Raw genomic sequence first — 20,762 nt, forward strand, 5'->3', positions numbered from 1 at the left:
GACCCTTGCTGCACCTATTTCTATTCACTTACCAACTGGCAATGTTAGTCAAGTTACCCAAGCTAGCACCGTTAGTTTACATTCACACATACAACTCCAAAATGCACTTTACCTGCCTTCTTTTACCCATAATTTGTTGTCAGTAAGAAAGCTAGTCAAAACTTCAACTATCAAACTCACCTTTTATCCTTTATTTTGTTTGCTTCAGGACTAGTAGACTGAGCAAGTATTAGCAATAGGAAGAGAGGCACAGGATTATACATTTTGGACAAATTGAGTTTTGTAACTTCCACAATTGTTTCTTATTTACAAAAGCTGCAACAAATTTTTTCTTCTTTTCACTCTGTAAATACCATTCTTTCTAACTTTGAAATCAATAAAGAGAGTTTTATATGTTCCAATGCATCTTGTATGTCAACACAAAATATTTCTGTCATACATGCTAGATTAGGTCATGTTTCTTTTGGTAAAATGTCTCATTTACCTGGAATGTCATTTACAAATAACGATAAATTCAGTTGTCTCATTTGTCCATTAGCAAAGGATCATAGACTTCCTTTTCCAGATAGTGACTCAATATCCACCCATCCTTTCGATCTTATTCATGTAGATCTTTGGTGACCTTATCCTATCACCTCTATCACAGTAGCCAAATTTTTCCTTACCATAGTAGATGATTATTCTAGAGCCACTTGGACCTTTATGTTGCAACATAAATCTCAAAGTCTTGGTATTTTCTCAAAATTTGTCCATTCTATTCAGAACCAATTTGGAGTTACAATTAAGACAGTTAGAACTGATAATGGAGCAGAGTTTTTAAGTCAAGCTTTTTCTCAATTATTGTCTGATAAAGGTATTTCCCATCAAAGAACTTGTCCTTATACACCCCAACAGAATGGGGTGGTGGAGAGAAAACATAAATACTTGACACAGCAAGGGCAATAAGACTTCAAGCCAATCTGCTAAAAACCTTTTGGTCTGAATGTATATTAGCTGCCACAAATATAGTGAATAGATTGCCAATTCAAAAATTAAGCTAGCTTACTCCTTATGAGCTTTTGTATCAAAAACTACCAGATTATACCCATTTAAGAGTCATAGGATGTCTTTGTTATGCAGCAAATATATACCCTAATAAAGACAAATTCACTGATAGATGCATTCAATCCCTTCTTCTTGGATATTCCTGCCATAGTAAAGCTTAAAAGTTGTATAACTTGAAGACTGGGGAAATCTTTGTTAGTAAAGATGTTCTGTTTTATGAGTCTATTTTTCCATTTAAACACAAACTTGAAAATGAGTCTTTAACCATTTTTAATTTCTTTGATTTAGATCTACCTATACCTTCAGCATCTAATTTTGATAGTCCTACCTCTTCATCAACAGCTACTTCTACTGACTCACAAGATTCTCTTCCTCATGTTTCATCTTTTTCTATACCAATTTCTTCAACTCCACCTTCTACTTCTACTGATAGTGTTCCTATTACTCATTCATCAAATATTCATAATTCTGTTCCTTTAAGAAGATCTTCTAGACATTCTTCAAAACCTACTTGGTTAAAGGATTTTGTTCATTTAGCTTCAGCTGCCACTCCAACTATAGTTAATACCGGGTCAGCTGCATTCTCATACTCAGGTAACTATTTTCTTGCCTTCACTCCCATTCATCAATCTTTTATAAACAATGTATCTGTTATTCATGAACCTGTTACATACTCCCAAGCATCTAAGGATACTAACTGGATTGAGGCTATGCAGCAAGAGATAGTGACTTTGGAGAAAAATAATACTTGGATGTTAACTACCTTACCAGTAGGTAAGAAAGCTATAGGCTGCAAGTGGATGTATAAGGTGAAATGCAGGCCTAATGGTGAGGTAGATAGATTTAAGGCTCATTTGGTTGCCAAGGGATACAATCAAGTTGAGGGGCTGGATTACAAAGATAGATTTTCTCCTGTGGCCAAACTTGTTACTGTAAGGCTTTTTATAGCTTTAGCAACTGCTAAACAGTGGCCCATTTATCAATTAGACATAAATAATGCTTTTTTGCATGGATACTTAGATGAAGAAGTTTATATGCAGCCCCCACAAGGATATGATAAGGCACAACCAGGGCAAGTTTGTTTGTTGAAAAGGTCTTTATATGGCTTAAAACAAGCCTCTAGACAATGAAATATAGAGTTTACTAGCTTTCTTAAATCTTTAGACTTCACACAATCACAACATGATTATTGTTTGTTTACTCAAGGAAATGCAGATAACTTCATGGCTCTTTTGATTTATGTGGATAATGTCATTATTTCTGGTGTGTGTATTGCTCAAATAGAAGCTGTTAAACAAGAATTACATTTCAAGCTTATCATTAAAGACTTGGGATTCATGAAGTATTTTTTAGGGCTGGAAATTACAAGATCAGAAAAGGGTACTCTTGTTAGTCAGAAGAAATTCATTACTAATGTTTTGACAGATACAAGAATGTTACATTGCAAACTAGCTACCTCTCCTTTACCTACTAGATTACATCTATCCATTGATTCTGGTAATCTTATGTCTGATCCAGATGTTTATAGAAGATTGATAGGGAGGTTGCTATGTATCAACAGCACCAGACCAGATATTAGTCATGCTGTGCAACATTTGAGCCAATTTATGTCTTCTCCTCGACAGCCTCATTGGAATGCAGCATTGCATGTCTTGAGATACTTGAAAGTCCACTTCCAAAGGCTTGTATTTTCTAGTGACCAATGATTTTAAGCTCACTGCATTTTGTGATGCAGATTGGGCTTCCTGTGCCTTCACCCGAAAGTCACTCACTGGATTTTGTGTGTTTCTTGGTTCCTCTCTTATTTCTTGGAAGACAAAGAAGCAAACAATGGTATCCAAGTCTTCAGCAGAGGCAGAATACAGGGCAATGGCTTCTACAGTTTGTGAATTGCTTTGGATCTCTTATCTTCTTAGAGACTTTCAGATTCCACTTCATTTGCCCATTAGCTTGAAGTGTGACAACAAAGCTGCTCTTTACATAGCTGCTAACCCCGTCTTCCATGAGAGGACTAAACATATAGATATTGACTGTCACATAGTTAGAGATCAGCTCCAAAAAGGGTTTATAGCACCTGTTCATGTTTCTTTTACTTTGCAACTAGCAGATGTTTTCACCAAACCCCTTCCTGCAGATGTTCATAGTAAATTTTTATCCAAATTGAATCTGGTAACATTTTCACTTGATCCAACTTGAGGGGGGGATAAAGAAGTGCACTGATATTCTATTAAGTAGGTTGCAGACTGTTATGTTGGAGTTGATTGTAGGATATGATAATTTATCAGCAGACTTTGTTGACTTGGCTCTAAATACTCTTTGTATTGGGCTCATTTTGATAATGAGAGAAATACTAGCAAAGTTCAGAAATTAGTTTCAAATACCAATTATATACACCAGAGAGCCTACGTTCACAGGCAGTATGCGCATCCTTCAATTGTTTGTGATTACTTTTGAAAGTACCCACAAGAGTAGAGCTTAGATCAGCGATGTCTGCAGCAAGGTTTGAGGTCTGTTCTGACAAAGCAATCTCTTTTCCCCCTTCTTCACATCGAAAATCATCGCAATTAGATAAATCCTTTGCTTCCCCCTTCTCCGTAGAGTTGCCAGTAGAAATCATCTCTTCTAACAAAGTTGTGGCCTTATCAATATCATTATTCACAGAGGCCATGATATCCTCGATCAAACTTTCGTCAGCCCAGCTGTGAAGTTATTTGAGATGGTTGAAGGCAAAATCAAGATCCTTCTCCTCGAGAACCTTAACTAAACCAGAATCACTAAGTGACGTCAATTTATTGCAATTACCATTCTTTGTTATGGGTGGAAAATCTGCAGAATGTGGTAATACAGATGAGAAAGACCTAGTAGAAAAATTATTATTGTTCGATAGGTTTTCACAGGGACGAAGAGAGGTGATGCTAGTGGTAGGCAGGGGTGGAAAAGGATCATCGCCGACTTGTTGAAGTTGAAGACCTTGTTTCTGACGCTGCTTGAGGCCAAAGGTAGCCCAACCTGTGGACTTACCTCTTGCCTGTGAGTTTTTGGTATAGGGCGGGCTTGCAATCGCGTTCATGTTATCTCAGAGTATGCTCTTTCTTGAATGAGAAGCCTTGTATATACAGTCGCAAAGAAATTAGGATTCCATTTGTTCGGTTCTACCAAAAAAATACCCAGAAATGGGAATGATAGTGTTTGGAAACTCTTTTTTTCATTTGATTCCCACAATAAAAAGAATAATCATTCTCTATTTTAAAGTAGAAATCAAAGAACATGAATGAGAATGAATGGGAATGATTATGTTACTAAAAACTAAATACTCAATCTTTATTGGTTGGGATGTTTTAATTTTTGTATTGTCATATTATTAATAAAAAAAATTATAATTATAATTATAATAATTACAATAATTAAAATATTATTACATTTTAAATAATTAATTAAAATTTATAATTATATTAATTATAATATTTATAATTATAATAACTAAAATAATAAAATAAAATAATAATTATAATAATTATAATAATTATAATAGTAATAATTAAAATATAAAACTATTATTTTATATTTTCATATAAATAACTAAAATTAAAAAATTGTACTGATAATTAGTTATGCCCAATTAGAATAAAAATAGTAAAAATATAATTTTATATTTTTCCTATTTTAATTAAAATAAAAAATTTTGAATATAATCAACTTTAAAAATTTAAAGTAAAATAATAAAAATATATATTTTTATTTTTACTTAAAATTAAAAAAAATATTATTTTTATATTCCCATATAATAATTAAAATTAAAAAGTAAATATTATAAAAATATAAAAAAGTAATTTTAAGTTGATTTTTATTTGATAACTAAATAGGTTTGATTCTGATTCTGTAGCTTATATATGCAAATCAAATACTTTGAAGAAGACTTTGACTTAATTCTATAGTGAACCAAATATAAATGAAAATTTACCATTCCATTTCTTATTTCATTGATTCTGATTCTAATATTGATTTCAATTAGTGTGCGAACCAGACGAGCCCAATAAGTCACTCGATGAGATAGAAAGGAAAAACCAAAATTACAATGAAAACCCAATTTTGATCTAAAAAGAGACTTCTTGGACGGTGATGATGACGACACTCTACATGATAGTCAATGAAAAATTCTTACCTAGTCTAGTCTATTATGAATCTAAGATATAATAATGTGGGATTCATATATTTAATAGATGAGACTATATATCTTGTATTTTGAATTCATGATAAATCTAGCAAGAAAAATCCAAAAGTCTATATTGCTTTAATTAATGACTTTGAAGAACGCATATCTCTTTTGTTCTTGAAGACCTTGCAAGTATTTGCTGCAAAAGTCACTGTATTATAGTAGGTTAACCGTTGTTAAAAGAAAAAAAAAAAACATTTTATCCTCTTTAGCTTTTCTCTTTTTCCAATATTTCTTTAATCAAAATAAAATTTAATTTTATGATATAAAATTTGGGATATTAAAATTTTAAAGCACAATAAACAGAAAAGATTTTATAATAAATAGAAAAATTTTATGTATTTTCCTATGCTTTAATAAATAATTTTATTATTCAACAAACTAATAAAATAAATTATTGGTACTATCGATTATTTAAATTACAAGTTAGTGAAGTGAAAAATCTTTATATTATTATTATTATTATTATTATTATTATTTTGCAATTGTCATCATATCTACTCTTAATGAAAGTGGAAGTCTCAATTTATTATTATTATTATTATTATTATTATTATTATTATTATTATTATTATTATTATTATTATATATGTGTGTTAATCGATTTTGATCAATGGGAGAGGAGCGTCGAGGAATGGACTTTGTATTTAGCATCAATGTCTTCTAAGCATATCGAAAGTATCCTTGGATTGACGATATACCTCACTGAAGTTAGGACCGAGTTTTCAGTCAAATCAGAGTGCTTAGCATACCATCTTGGATGATAATCAAGTTTATGGTCTATCACAGCATTCATTTCTTTAAAAATACAGGAACTCAACTAAACTATTTTTTAAAAGAAATTTAAAACAAAAAATCAAACTCATATTGAAATTTAAATTTAAAATTTTATTTTTTAGATGTTTTAATTTAATTATGATTCAATTATTTTGATTTTGATTTTCAATTTTGGGTTAAAAGTTTTTTAAAAGGTTTTAAAGTTAATATATATATATATATATATAGTCATTTTATTAAGTTATATTATATTGTCTTAATATAAAATAATGGATAATTATTAATTGAGGCATCTACTTTCATTTAGAGTCAAATTCATGACTATTAGAAATAAATAAATAAATAAAGATATTTTCACTTCACCTTGTAGTATGGATAAGGATGGTATCAATAATTTTTTATTAGCGTGTTGAATGATAAATTTTTTAATATTACAAGAAATTATAACCCTATTTATTGTGCTATAAAATTTTAATGTATCGAATTTTATATTATAAGGTTAATTTTTATTTTAATTAAAGAAATAAAGAAGTAATAAGAAAGGAGAAATAGGGCAAAAATATAATGGTCATGATCACTTCTTTTGAACAAAAATTTAAGTTGAGTGATGTTTTTGTAACAAATTGAAACTAAAAGACTGAAATAAAACAATTTTCAAAGTTGAGTGACCATTAGAGCAATTTAGCATGCAACTATTTTTATGCCTATTTCATGTTTGTAAGTTGGAATCATCTTTTTTCACCCCTCAAAAAGGGATGCTATAGCTTAACACAAAACTAAATAATTATTAGCAAGTTTAAGTAACTCCAAATTGATCATGAAGCAATCGCTAGTTAATATCCCGAGAAGGGTCATCTAACCCATGGATTCCAACAAGAAACAAGGACGTAAAAGTAGCAAGTCAGTATACACTAGAATTAACCTGTGGCAAACATGAAAAATACGAATATCTGAATCTCATCCATCAACTTCCTAATCGAGAGCACCAAAGAGTAAAGGTTGCTAGGAGATTCCATTTTATTAGAAATAAAAAGCAATACACTTAAGGGATAACATACAATAGTTTAAACCAAATAACCAAACCGAGCCAATCTGGTTTGGTTTTTCTATTCAATTATTTAGTTTGTTTGGCTTAGGATTTTAAGAAATTTTGATTTTTTGTTTGGTTTTGTTTTTTAATAAAAAAAAAATCAATCTGATCAAACCATTGGGCTGTTTAATTTGAACTTGCAAAAGCACAAGTCCAGTGTCCCTCCAAGCCTAGCCCACTCTAGGTTTCTTCAAGAATAAGAAACCCAACCCGCTCTTCCTGAGCCCTAGCCATAATTTTTTTCTCAATTTCCCCTTTTTTTCTTTGCACTTCATCTACATGTACTGCCACTTGCCCATTTCCCTCTTAGCCCTTGCAATGCCATATCCCACCCACCCACTTGTCAACTAGACTATTGGAGTTTGACATATCTCTACCTTTACCAGACAACGCCAACTGCTCTACTACAAGCTGACGCTAACTTCTACTCTTCTTTTCTCTTTGATTCAATGTGACACCCCTTACCCGTGTACAGTATACCCGAGTAAGTAATGCCACACGGTGTACCGGCACACTCTAATATACCTTAATTAATTTATATCATGCTTTTGAATATAATTTATGAAATATAATTTATTTAGGCCATTTATCAAAAGTATTATTTATTTAAGGTTCCGAAAATTTTAAAGAAAATCCGGCGGAGTACCGGCTAAAAATGGAGAAAACAGTTCTTCGGAACCTGTTAAAACACTTCCAAATAATTTTCCAAACAATCCCAACTTCAATTCATCAACAAAGTCTCAATATCAAGATCTCAACAACATTTCTCAATCATCCATCACATGTGATAATCAAGTATAAATCACAAATAGATATTTACTTTTCCATTCACAAATACAATTTTTATAATTTACATGAACATCAATATACATTACACAAGTTTAATTACATATGAGAAAATCAAAATTTATTACAGAATGCCAAAATGACACCTAGTGTCCTACCAATGCACTGCAGAAGTTGAGGTGACACAGACACTGTGCAGAACTGCAGGATGGACTCACCCAGTCTGCGGTCTACTGGGCTCACGATCTGTATCTCCAGAACCTACGCGTAGCAAAAGCAACGCGCTAAGCAATAATGCTTACTGGTGCAATAATAAAATAAAAGAAATAGCAAGAAAATAAACATGTAATGAATGTATATGTTTCATTTGTTTTGAATTTGTATAAACTTAACTTTGTCCACTTTAATTCATTTGGTTGCCCAAGTAACCTACACTAGATGACTAGACTGGATAAACGGGTAAACTGGCACTGGGTATCAAGTACCTCGGGCCGTCACACCATCGGTCACATATGCATCTCCCGGTGTGCAACAGAACAGCTAACAAGCTGTAAATACATCAGGCACAAGGCCAAATCTCAATACAAGGTCAGAATGGCTAAAAGCCATAAAATCACAGAATGGCATATTGCCATGTGCAGTACTGTAACACCCTAGGCAAATCCCACATCGACAAAACACGGGAGAGATGCTGGGTTTATAAGATGGTGGTTCGTAACTTCTAGTGACGCGTTTTAAAACCGTGAGGGCTTCAGCCCAGAGTGGACAATATCACTAGTGGGCCGGGCCGTTACATTTGTGGTATCAGAGCCGCTCCGCCTGCAACCTTGAGCGATGGTGGGGCAAACCTCAGCGAGGACGCTGAGTCCCATAAGGGGGGTGGATTGTAACACCCTAGGCAAATCCCACATCGACAAAACACGGGAGAGATACTGGGTTCATAAGTTGATAGTTCGTAACCCCCATTGACGCGTTTTAAAACCGTGCGGGCTTCAGCCCAGAGCGGACAAATGTAACGGCCCGGCCCACTAGTGATATTGTCCGCTCTGGGCCGAAGCCCTCACGGTTTTAAAACGCGTCATTAGGGGTTACGAACCACCAACTTATAAACCCAGCATCTCTCCCGTGTTTTGTCGATGTGGGATTTGCCTAGGGTGTTACAATCCACCCCCCTTATGGGACTCAGCGTCCTCGCTGAGGTTTGCCCCACCATCGTTCAAGGTTGCACGCGGAGCGGCTCTGATACCACAAATGTAATGGCCCGGCCCACTAGTGATATTGTCCGCTCTGGGCTAAAGCCCTCACGGTTTTACAACGCGTCACTAGAAGTTACGAACCACCATCTTATAAACCCAGCATCTCTCCCGTGTTTTGTCGATGTAGGATTTGCCTAGGGTGTTACAAGTACTGCTAACTGAACCCTATTGGCATGCCAAACTATCCAAACCAATCTTGTTAGGTATACTAGGGCATTTGAAACTTTTAAATTCTTCAATTTGTGAATTTCAAGTTTTTGGTGTCACTATTCACCTCATTGGTCAATAAAAATGTTGACTTTTGGATAGAAAATATGTACATTGACTTTGGCACTCCCAATATACCACATTTGGCATTCAAAACTTGTTGGCATTAAGCATTTATACCATTTCAAAGTTTAAACCAAGGGAGGCAGAATTTTCAGTTTTTGTAACTCAACTTTACTATTCCATTGGACACTGTTGCAGTGGGAATTTGAAGAAATGGCAAACATGAAAGTTGTTCCTTATTTTGTCTAGTTGAATTTCCTTTTTTGAATCACTCCATTTGGAGTTTTGTAGCTCTAGATATGGTCCAAAAACCACAGCTGGCCGGATTTCCATTCTGCAGAAATTACCATATCTACAGTAACATGAACAGTGATTAGAATCACTTTTTTGGATGGGTTCTGGCCATAATTTGGGATAGGTTTTTTCATGAAAGTTGTTAGTTTATGTCTTAACTTGTTGCTGTAAAAATTTCAGGTCAATTGACCATATCTACAGTGAGTTATGGCCAAATGAACAGTTACTATTCATTTGGTCATTTCTGCAGGTGCTGTTGCAGGGTGTCCGGATTGGGGCCAACTTTTGGTCCTCTTGCTTTGGTCTTTTGGGCATGGTTTCTTCAGAAAAAATATGCCATTATAAGCCTAGTTTCATGTCCAATTGGCCAAACACAAATTGGACCAACACAGCCCAAGATATGGCAGTCCAAGTGGACTGAAATTTCAGCCACTCTGCTGCTGTCCTAAGGCAGCCTACACATTCACTTTGCCATGCTATATTTCAGTCCAAATTGTGGTCAACTTACCTAAAATGGTCACTAATTGACCATTAAAATGTTCTCTAACAATTTCCTAAGCCAAGTCAAATTTTCATTCTTAAAACCTTAGCTCAAATTCAAGGGTTACACCAATTACCTTAGTTAGCATACCAATTCATTATACTTGTGTATATGTACCTTAAACATCATTTCTAATCCACTCTAAGTCCAAAAAAACACTCATTTCTATTCCTTCAATAGGGCTGCCGAAATTCATGGCATTCATACACATAATTGTTATTCATTTTAGTTACAATTCCTTATTTCAAGTCCCTTAACATAGAAATAAAGAGCTTTAGGTGTATATATGCACTAACCTTCAAGTGGCACTTCTTGGACTTGTATTTTCCTTAGAATTTCTCCTCTTTGTGGCTGCCTAGAGCTTCCCTAGGGTGTATGGATAAAATTTTGTGAAGATAACTTAGGGTTTTGAGGTGAGGTTTGAGAGATTTTTCAAGCTTAAAATTGAAGAAAATGGAGGTTTAGGGCAAGGCTTGGTTTCGGCTGCAATTAGGGAAGAAGAAGGCTGCTGGATTTTTAATTGTTTTGGTCTTTGTTTTGTCTCTTTTAAGTATTTAAGAAAGCTTATTAGCTTGTGATTGGTTGGTAATTTATAAATGACATCATTATGATGTCACAAATTACTTTATTTTGATTTTTCTTTTCTTTTCATCACTACTCAATTTCAATTTAATTTTTAGTAATGTTTCTTCATATTTTATGTCATATTAATTATTTACTTAGCTGGACAAGTCGGCCAAAAATCACCTCTGAAGGCGAAATGATCAAAATGCCCTCCGTTTGGCTCAACGGGTCAAAATTGTCTGTACCGATTGAAAAATTTTCCCAAATATTTTCTTGGCATTCTAATGCCATGGGAACCTCAATAACTCTTTTCTAGAGTCCCAAAAATTATTTTATAAATTTTCCCCCGGGTCTAGGGCTCCTCGTTGCGAGAACCGCAACTTCCCTCTGAGTTACCTCTCGCTAGGACACCGGCTCGTTTAACTTGGTTGTATTTTATTTCTAAAATTTTTACTAAATTTTTCTTATTAGTATTTGAGTTAATTTTGGTTCCTCACTTTAGTTTAAATATTTTTTTCGGACGTTCTAGCTATCCGGACCGACACTGGTCACCGGAACAGTAGGATGTACGGAGTGATTACCGGGAGGGTGTTACATTCAAGGTGAGACAAAGATAATTTTTTCTAGCAAAAAGACTTTTAAGCCCTAGAAAATTACTTTTAGAATCAAATAAATCCTTATGAATTTTATTGATCCATTTAAGTCCCTGATAATTACTCTTAGAGCCAAATAAGCCTTTATCAATTTTGTTAATCCACGTAAACCCCTAACAATTTCAATTAGAGCAAATATGTTGAAAATTTAGTTTAAAGAGACTTAATCTCTATCACGTGATTTGCACATGATGGATAAACATTTAGTTGACATCCATTCTTGTCACATAACCTAAGAGCTAAACTCTCTACTGCTCTCCGTCACTCTTTTTCTCTCTTTCTCTCTCTCTACAACTTAATTATATTAATAGAAGATAAATGATTGAAAATATGGGCATTCTGTATTATTACTGCCATTCAGCATGCCTAATGCTGAACTCAGTGCTATTTAGCATTGTCCTGTGCTGGATGCAGAAAAGGAGCTTTAGGCAGTGCATGACCTAGTGACACTAGGCATGCTAAACTCACATTTTATCGGAGTACACATAACATCAAGTGGGCTTGTAAAAGCAAATTTTTGATTCATAAGGGCTTAAATAGATCAATTAAATTGACAAGGGCTTATTTGACTCTAAGAGTAATTATTAGGGGCTTAAAAGGATAAACTAAAATGACAAGAGTTTATTAGACTCTAGGAGTAATTGTTAGGGGCTTAAAGAATCAACTAAATTGATAAACGACTTATTTGACTCTAAGAGTAATTATCAAGGACTTAAAAGGGTTTTTTGCCTTTTTTTTTAATCATTCAATTGGGTTGATGGTTATTACCTTCCTTCGTTGCAGGTTTAAGATTCCTCTCCTCGCCTCACCTTACCAATCGCCTGATTTTAAGTTTCAGCATGCTCTCTCTCTCTCTCTCTCTCTCTCTCTCTCTCTCTCTCTCTCTCTGTTGGTGATTTGTGTTGTAGGGTTAAATAATTGAGGATTTGCAGATTTGTGAAAATAACAATGTGTATGATGTATTTCATATCATAATTGAGTTAATTTCTTACTTTTCACTGTTTAGGTTAATTTGTGTTGTCGTAGTGATAAGGGTTTGTTTTGTTAAGATTTGAGGAGTTTTATTAGTGGAGTTTTACTTTAAAATGGAGCCAAAGAAAGTGTCATAACCAATTGATCAAACTGAACTAAATTTTTTAATTGAGTTCAATTCAATTTCACTATAAGTTTAGTTCAATTAGGTCTATAAAAATACACTTTTCAATTATTCAGTATTTGTAGTTTGATTGGATTTGGAATTAAACTGACCTATTGAACACCTTTAACTACATTTAGGCTATCGCATTTGAAAATAGCTCTAGAAATACCACCTCATTTAGCCATCCTTAAATCTTCTAAAATAACCAATAACTTAACAACTGGAATTGAGCATTTACCCCAATATGCCAACCAATTCAACGCCTTAAATTGTCCTTGAGTAGCCACCTCCATAAGCAAGCTCGTCCCCTTCTTTCAGTACCATCCGTGTTAAATTTAAATTAGCCCTATAAAAGAGTTGTGCTAAAAATCTATAATGTCTCCTTCCTCATATAAGGACTTATACTTGTATCCAAGGCCTTTGAAGCTCATCCAAACTCCCAAGCAGTACCAAGAACATTCTGCACCATGGCATCAACTTCCATGCAATCATGGTCGAATAGAGCATTGTTTTTACACACCTAAAGCTGCTAGCACGTAACACCAAATAACAAAGGCTGCAAGATACCCTTAATTAACCACATCATTAATCCACAACAAATTCATCACAATCTAATGGAGATCGAGGTGTGGCAATCCTTAAAGGTCAACCACTTAGTAGTTAGAATAAGTCCATACTAGATTGGAATTGTAAACACAATCAAACAAGGCATAGAGGCTAGACTCTGCACGCCCTATGCATTATTCACAATTGTTGAGCTATATTAATGAATGATGTGGTGCTCTTGTTAAAAAATAATATTGTTATGAAATCCTTAAATCAGATTACGCTAGCACTTACTTTTTTTTTTTTTTAAATTGAGATGTAAATTTGAGAACTAAGAATTGTATATGATAGCATAATGCCTAATATGTTTAACCTAGTTAGTAACAATAGGGGCTCCCCTTCTTTATCAATAAGTTTTTTTACTCTATTAATGAGCACTCTATGAATATTTATCCAGAATGTACTAAACTAATGTGAGGAAGTGTGTTTTTAAAATTATTCAAAAAGATGACTTAATGTCAATGTGCAAAAATTGACTTGAAAATATCTTGATCATAATTAAAAAAAAAAAAGAAGCTGAACAGATACCTTTTGTGTCTAATCTCATGGATTGCCTTTTCGCATATATGGTGTAGATTTTTCAAGCTGATGTTTAGATTTACGAAGTGATACAGTATGACTCGATTTATGAACCAAAAAATAAATGTCCCAAATTATTAAGATTGGAAGGAAATGGAGTGCCTTGAAGGGAAGGTGTTCGAATAAAGCACAAGATATTTGAATGGAACATTAAGAGTTTGAACAAATCACAAGATGTTCAGATAGAATAGCAGGAGTTCGGATAGGTCGTGAGATGTTTGAATGAAATGTCAGGTGTTAAAGCAGCTCATGAAGTGCTCGAATTAAATGATTATTCGATCAGGGTAATAATTAGTTATGAGTTATTTACATGAGGACAACATGTATTATATTATAGCTAGGAATATAGGACATATTAAGTGATATCTCTGCAAAAAATGGAGGAAAATGGGCAGGTGTAATCCCGATTAGAATGGAGAAAAGGCGTTGTCCTTTATTCTATAAATAGGGCTCAAATCGATGTTTAAAGTATGTGTTATCATTCTCTTTATTCATTTATTGGTATTTTCTCTCTCAATTGGCATTTACGGAATTGGGTGTCGGAGTGACCTGACTCAAGTGATCGACCTCACTCTTTCTCACTAATTCCAATTAGAGTCCAATCCAGTCTAGGCTAAAAAATCTCAAACAACATCAATGGCATCATCTGTGGGCATAAATGCCATTTGTCTTTGGCTAATTTTTTGTTGCTTGTTTTCTTGGTTTTCATCATTTTTGTTAACTAGTTTTATCGATTTCTAATAGCTGAGATAGGCATATATTCTAGAAGAGCAGGCTTAAAGGCCATTGCTGACAATGTGGGGACTTGGACTCAAGGTGGAGAAGCTCTATTAATGGTCCATAATAAGGAAGTTCCAATAGGGTGAAACATAGATTCCTCCCAAGATTTCATGTTCTTGAAAATTAAAGAGGTAGAGGCAATGTTAGCACTCTTAAGGAAAGATATGAGTAATCTAATAGAAGAGGTGCACTAGTAACTCTAGCAATACCACTTCCTTTGCCATCTCTACCAATAATGCTTCCTAGGGAACATCCTCAAAAAGATATATCAAGAGGCTATAAGGGCAAGTCAAAATGGGAATATTCTAGGGAGGAGGAATTCGGTAGTGAGGATAAGGTGTTGGGTGAAAAGATTGCCTAGGCAATCAAAAAGTAGCAGAAGCATCCCAATGATGATGATTTTGTCATGGGTGATGGATCGCCTCTTTGTGAGGCAATATTAGCTGAAATTTTTTCACCAAAATTTACATTGCTGATTTTAGATAAAAATGATGGCACTATTAATCCTAGAAGTCATCTTGCTAATTTTCGTGCCATTATGCTATTAGAAAACGTTAATAGTTGTATTTTATGCAGGGTTTTTCTGACAACCTTAACAAGGCTTGCCTAAAAATAGCATCAACCACTCCCGATGGGATCAGTTGAAAGGTTTGATCAACTGGAAAGCTCATTCCAAGATAAGTTTGTTAGCGGTATTCTGCCAAGAAAGCTATCTTCTGATCTTATGAATGTTTGGTAGATGGAGGGGGAATCCCTTCAAGATTATAATTTTAGATTAAAGCTAATGCCATTTAGATCAAGAATCTCAATCATGAAATAGCATGGGAGGTAATAAAAAAAGGGGCCAAGAATGTGAAATTTTTTTATTCTTTGATTAAAAATCCAACATAGGATTATCAGCAATTAATGGAATGAGCTCAACAATATATTAGGCTTGATGACAAGCGAACAAACCTTAGGGAAGAGAGATGATCATCATAGAGCAATGACAAGAGATATGAGAAGAGGAGCTACAATAGTGACAGGTGATCTTATAGTCGAGATCATGATTCTGAATGAGGAAAGGAGCGTTACCGCACTTACACACCTCTCAATAAGTCTGGGGCAAGGATGCTTATGTGGATCCAGAAAATAGGTCAGGATATTAAATGGCCACGCAAACTCAAGCCTAAGAGTGCTAGAAAAAGGGATTGTTCTAAGTATTGTCATTTCCATGATGATCATGGTCATAACACTGATGAGTGCAAGTAGCTCAAGGATGAGATCGAGTGATTGGTTAGAGATGGCAGCTTAAAAAAATTTACTAGAGATGATCGGTCATGAAGTAAGCAAGATGAGGGTTCGACAAATAAGGAGTCAAACAAGGCTACTAAGGAAGAACCTATGGGCATTATTAACGTCAGTGTGGGAGAACCAGATAATTGCAAGTATTGAGAAAAGAGACTAGTGGACAATAGTGACAAATTAAAAGTCCTCTTAGTGGAAAAAGAAACTTTACATTTAGATTTGATCACTTTCAGCACAAAAGACTATAAGCAGGTGAAACGTCCTCATTCTGACCTTTTGGTGGTAAATATTTTTTAAACAGGTACACTGTGAGGAGAACTCTACTAAATACTGGTAGTTCGATTAATCTGATCACTCTTTAAGTATATGAAAAGCTCATATTACAGAGGAAGGATCTCACGAAGTTAGCTTTTCCTTTGGCTGGATTGGGAGATAAAATAGTCCTAGTGGCAGGAATGGTTAACGTCACTGTGAGGGTTAGGTGATGGTACCTTTTAAAGAAATATTTATGCTGAGTTTATCATTATCGACATTCCTTTGTCATATAACATAATATTGGGGAGGCCAATTTTAAATAGTAATGGGATTTTGATTAACATGGATTGTTTTTACATGTTGCCTGTAACAAGGGGAGTTACTATAGTTTGGAGAAGTCAACAATAAGCTCAGGAGTTTTATAGGTAGTCCACCAAAGTGGCTATCAGGACTACTTTCCCTATTGATATCCTAGAAAAGTCAAAGTCCCATATCTCACCAGAGCCCGTTAATGACATTGAAACATCAATCTTTCATAGTGGGCAATTTGCTTATGAAAAGAGTAGATGTTTCTATGGAGTAACCAGGGTCGATAAGCTTGGTATCAATTGGGAGGGTCCTTATATTGTATCTAAAGTCATCCGCTTAAGATCTTACAAGATCGCTTACCCCAGGGGTAGTGATCTACCACAGACATGGAATATTTGTAACCTATGCAAATTTTATCAATGAAAATTTCTGACTAATTGATATGATTATTTATCTAGGCAATTTCTCGCCCATTTACAGACTCTAATGGGCACTAAAGTGATCTCTCACCTCCTTATTACCCCAAAGGGGTATCTAGGCAATTTCTTACCCATTTAAAGACCCTAAGGGAGCATTAAGGTGATCTCTCACCCACCTATTACTCCAAAGGGATATCTAGGCGATTTTTAATTTAAAGACCCTAAGGGGCCCTAAGGTGATATTTCGCCCACCTATTACTCCAAAAGGGTATCTAGGCAATTTCTTGCTCATTTAAAGACCCTAAGGGGCCCTAAGGTGATCTTTCGCCCACCTATTACTCCAAAAGGGTATCTAGGCAATTTCTTGCTCATTTAAAGACCCTAAGGGGCACTAAGGTGATCTCTCACCCACCTATTACTCCAAAGGGGTATCCAGGCAATTTCTTACCCATTTAAAGACCCTAAGGGGCACTAAGGTGATCTCTCACCCACCTATTACCCCAAAGAGGTATCCAGCGATTTCTCGTCCATCTAAAGACCCCAAAGGGCACCGAGGCATCTTTGACCTGTTAAAAACCCTAAAGTAGTATCTAAACAATTTTTTGCCCACCTAAAGACCCCAATGGGACTGAGGCGATCTCTTGATCACTCACCATATATATATATATATATATATATATATATATATATATATATATATATATATATATTTTGCCTTTAGAACAATCAAAGAGAAAAAGTAACGGTTCCTCGCCAAAGTGGTATCGAAATAAATCATAGTTCAATATTAAAGCAATTTTTAGCCTTACAAAAAGCGATGATGGTTGATCAAGCAATTTTTTATTCAAAATTTGTTTTTTGCAGTAATCATTACGAGGCATTTATTATAGTTTGGATTTCTATAATCACATTTTAACATAAACGAAAATAGTTGGAAGCAAAAAGAATGCTTTCATTATTAATAAGGAGAACAGTTTTAGTTCTCAGAGTGATCAGTCCCAGTTGGATCAGATACAGAGGGGTTCTAGGAACCCATATCCCCCTTACTGCCCTCACCTTCATTTTCTTCAGGAGTTGACTCATCCATCCAGGCAAAGTCTTCATTTGGAAAGCGCTTCATGAGCTTTTTAAGAAGGTCACCATGAGCATTAACATATGTTGTTGCACTTGCTCGTTTGCTTTAGCTTCTACTATTTATAGGCATTATTCCAGTTTGACAACTTTTGCTTTTTTTGCTTGAATGATAGCTTTTTTATTTTTTATTTTTTTTAGTTCTTTTTGAAGCTTGTTGATTATTGCTTCAAATATCTTAGCACTAGCAGAGAGGGCTTCCAGCTGAGCAGTTTGACTTGATAGGTAGGCTTTCAATGCAAGGTTTTCCTATCCTATTTTATTATCGTTTCTTTTAAGGTGGCATAACTTTCCTTAGATAATATAATTGGTAGTAGCAGCTTCCAACTTCAAGCTGGTAGAGTAGAGTGAGAGGTCTTCTCGGCTTTCGGAGTCTAATCGCTTCTAGTCTTTGGAAAGATAGATGGCAGCGCTAACTACCCAAGCAAAATTCTTGTTGTGCTTCATTGTTCGGCTCTCATGAATATATTGAGCCAAAATTTGATAGCTTAGAGAGGTCAGTATAGTACCTTTAAGCATTAGAATGGAAGACATTGAGGGTGCCACATTCTCATTGGTCAATTGAGTTTGACTAGGAAGTGATCCTATAATGGCAGGGGCGGTCAGCACTTCAGGAGGAGCTGGGGTATCGATCCTTGGTTTTTTGGATGGATCAATGTAGGTCCGTTCTGCTACTCTTTTATTCTTTAACTCCTTAATGAGCAAAGCAGTCTCTTTGTAACGCTCTCAAAGTAGGTAGTCTGTACATTTTACTGTTCCGACGACTAATGTCTGTTCGGACAGTCAGAATGTCTGGAACTACACTTAAACTATAGTCAGGAGGTATAAGTTGATGGAATAAATGTTAAGAAAATATAGAAAAAATTTAGAGAAAATAAAATAAAATTTAAGAGAATTTATTAATTGGTACAAAAATAATAATAATAACCCGACGAGCACCATGACGGGCATTTTGGTCATTTCACCCCTAAAGGTAAATTTTAATCTTAATGTGAAAATAAAAATCGAGAGAATGAAATAATTAACACAAGTTAAAATTTATGAGTTGAATTAGAAAGAAGAAGAAGAGAAAAGAAAAAGAAAAGAAAAGAAAAGAAATGGTTTTATAACAATTTAAAAAAAATTAAAGTACCATAAATAAATAAATAAATAAATAAATATATATATATATATATATATATATATATATATATATATATATATATATATATATATATATATGTTAGTAGTATGCCCTAGAGCATATCATTTAGTATGTATCTTGTACATATTTTTAATAATAAAAGGCATTTCCACTTTTCCGTTTACATAATATATTTATGTGTAATAGAAAAGGTCCATTGATATTTTGTTAGAAATATTATTCTTAAGTTGTTAAGAATATGAGTGACAATATTTCTAGCACAAAGTATCATAAATAGGTTCACAATCGAGGATACTTCATAATAAGGACATGACTTATCCAGAAAGATTGTATTCATGTTTGTTCCCAAGTTATTTATATGAGATATAAATAAGATGGAATGGTGAGTCTCATGCCATATAACAAACATGATAGGCACTTATAAATGATAAGTAGGCAGAACCAGTGACGCTTATGACAAGCACATGGAGTTTACTCTTGTCAATGTTTTGTCATAAATCATATCAGTGCATATAATCTTTAGACCTGAGATAGCACAGTTATCTTGTATATAGGTAGTTTGAGTTTGATACTGCTTTCATACTTGTACTATGTATGGGTATATGGGCATGTGTTGGCTCCTACTAGTTATATATGGAGGTAGGTGTTGATCAAGATGGAATCTGTTCCTCTAAGTAAATATAGATAAAATCCTATGTTCATTTAATTGTTCTTGATGTTTCAAGTTCCTGGCCAGGACAGATAGATTTATTCAGAAAGAGTTTCTGATGAGAAAAATCTTTTTAATCAAGAAGTGGAATTAAAAGAGAACATAATATTCATAGCAACTGGAGTTTGAGATACACCATCACTCGTGCTTGAGTTGGGTTTTTGTTTCAGTGAGATTCTAGTGCATGGTAACATATGATTATAGGTTCATTTAAGGTAAATCTTATTACTAATTGGGTGGCCATGGCATGCTATGCTAGGTGTTAACCATGGTCTATGAGGTTCATAAAATGATTTAGAGAAATCATTTATGGTAAGAAAGAGTTCTGATGATATTAAAAGTTGATATCATGTCTCATTGCCAATTAGTGATGAGCCTAGTAAGTCACACACATATACAAGTTATCACCTATTTAAATATGATTTAATTAATTAATTAAAGAGTTTAATTGATTAATTAAATAGATTTGGTTTGCAATAAAATTGCAAAGTCCCTAGCATGACTTGAAACCAAATCTAGATTATTGGATGTGTAGTATAAATTAAATTTATATTTAAAGTGTTTAAATATGAATTTAATTGATGAGAAATTAATTAATAGAGATTAATTAATTAATTTATATTTGATATAAATTAATTAGAAGAAGAAAATAATTATTTTGGGTTAAGAACTCAAAATTAAGACACAGGGGCATTTTGGCCATTTTGCAGTGTGACATGTGGCACCATGAGATGGTAACACATGGCATAACACATAAGCTTGCCAAATATTTTTAATCATGTAAGATGATTAAAATCAAGATTAAATATAGGTTTGACACTTGGCACAATGTGATTAGGTCACTTAAACCTAGAGCTAATCAAAAGGTGACATGTGGCTAGGGTTTAATGTGTTAACCTAGCTATTTAAGTGGGGTT

At 34.1% G+C, this 20,762-nt stretch overlaps 1 protein-coding gene across 1 annotated transcript; it reads right to left on the reverse strand.

Moving 5' to 3' along the window:
* Positions 1–3,394: 3,394 nt before the first annotated feature.
* On the reverse strand, positions 3,395–4,114 carry LOC110671971 (uncharacterized). Its single transcript, XM_021834612.2, has 2 exons — positions 3,903–4,114; positions 3,395–3,743 (listed from the first exon to the last, which is right to left on the reverse strand). Exons 1-2 carry the CDS (start codon positions 4,112–4,114, stop codon positions 3,395–3,397), a joined length of 561 nt encoding a protein of 186 aa, XP_021690304.2.
* Positions 4,115–20,762: the final 16,648 nt, after the last annotated feature.

The sequence above is a fragment of the Hevea brasiliensis genome, chromosome 2, assembly GCF_030052815.1.
Source record: "Hevea brasiliensis isolate MT/VB/25A 57/8 chromosome 2, ASM3005281v1, whole genome shotgun sequence".
Classification (NCBI taxonomy): domain Eukaryota; kingdom Viridiplantae; phylum Streptophyta; class Magnoliopsida; order Malpighiales; family Euphorbiaceae; genus Hevea; species Hevea brasiliensis.

Coding starts and splice junctions, on each gene's coding strand:
- LOC110671971 (XM_021834612.2), bottom strand. CDS start 4,114: ATGAACGCGATTGCAAGCCCGCCCTATACCAAAAACTCACAGGCAAGA. Junction 3,744..3,902: donor AATAATAATTTTTCTACTAG/GTCTTTCTCATC, acceptor ATAACTTCACAG/CTGGGCTGACGAAAGTTTGA.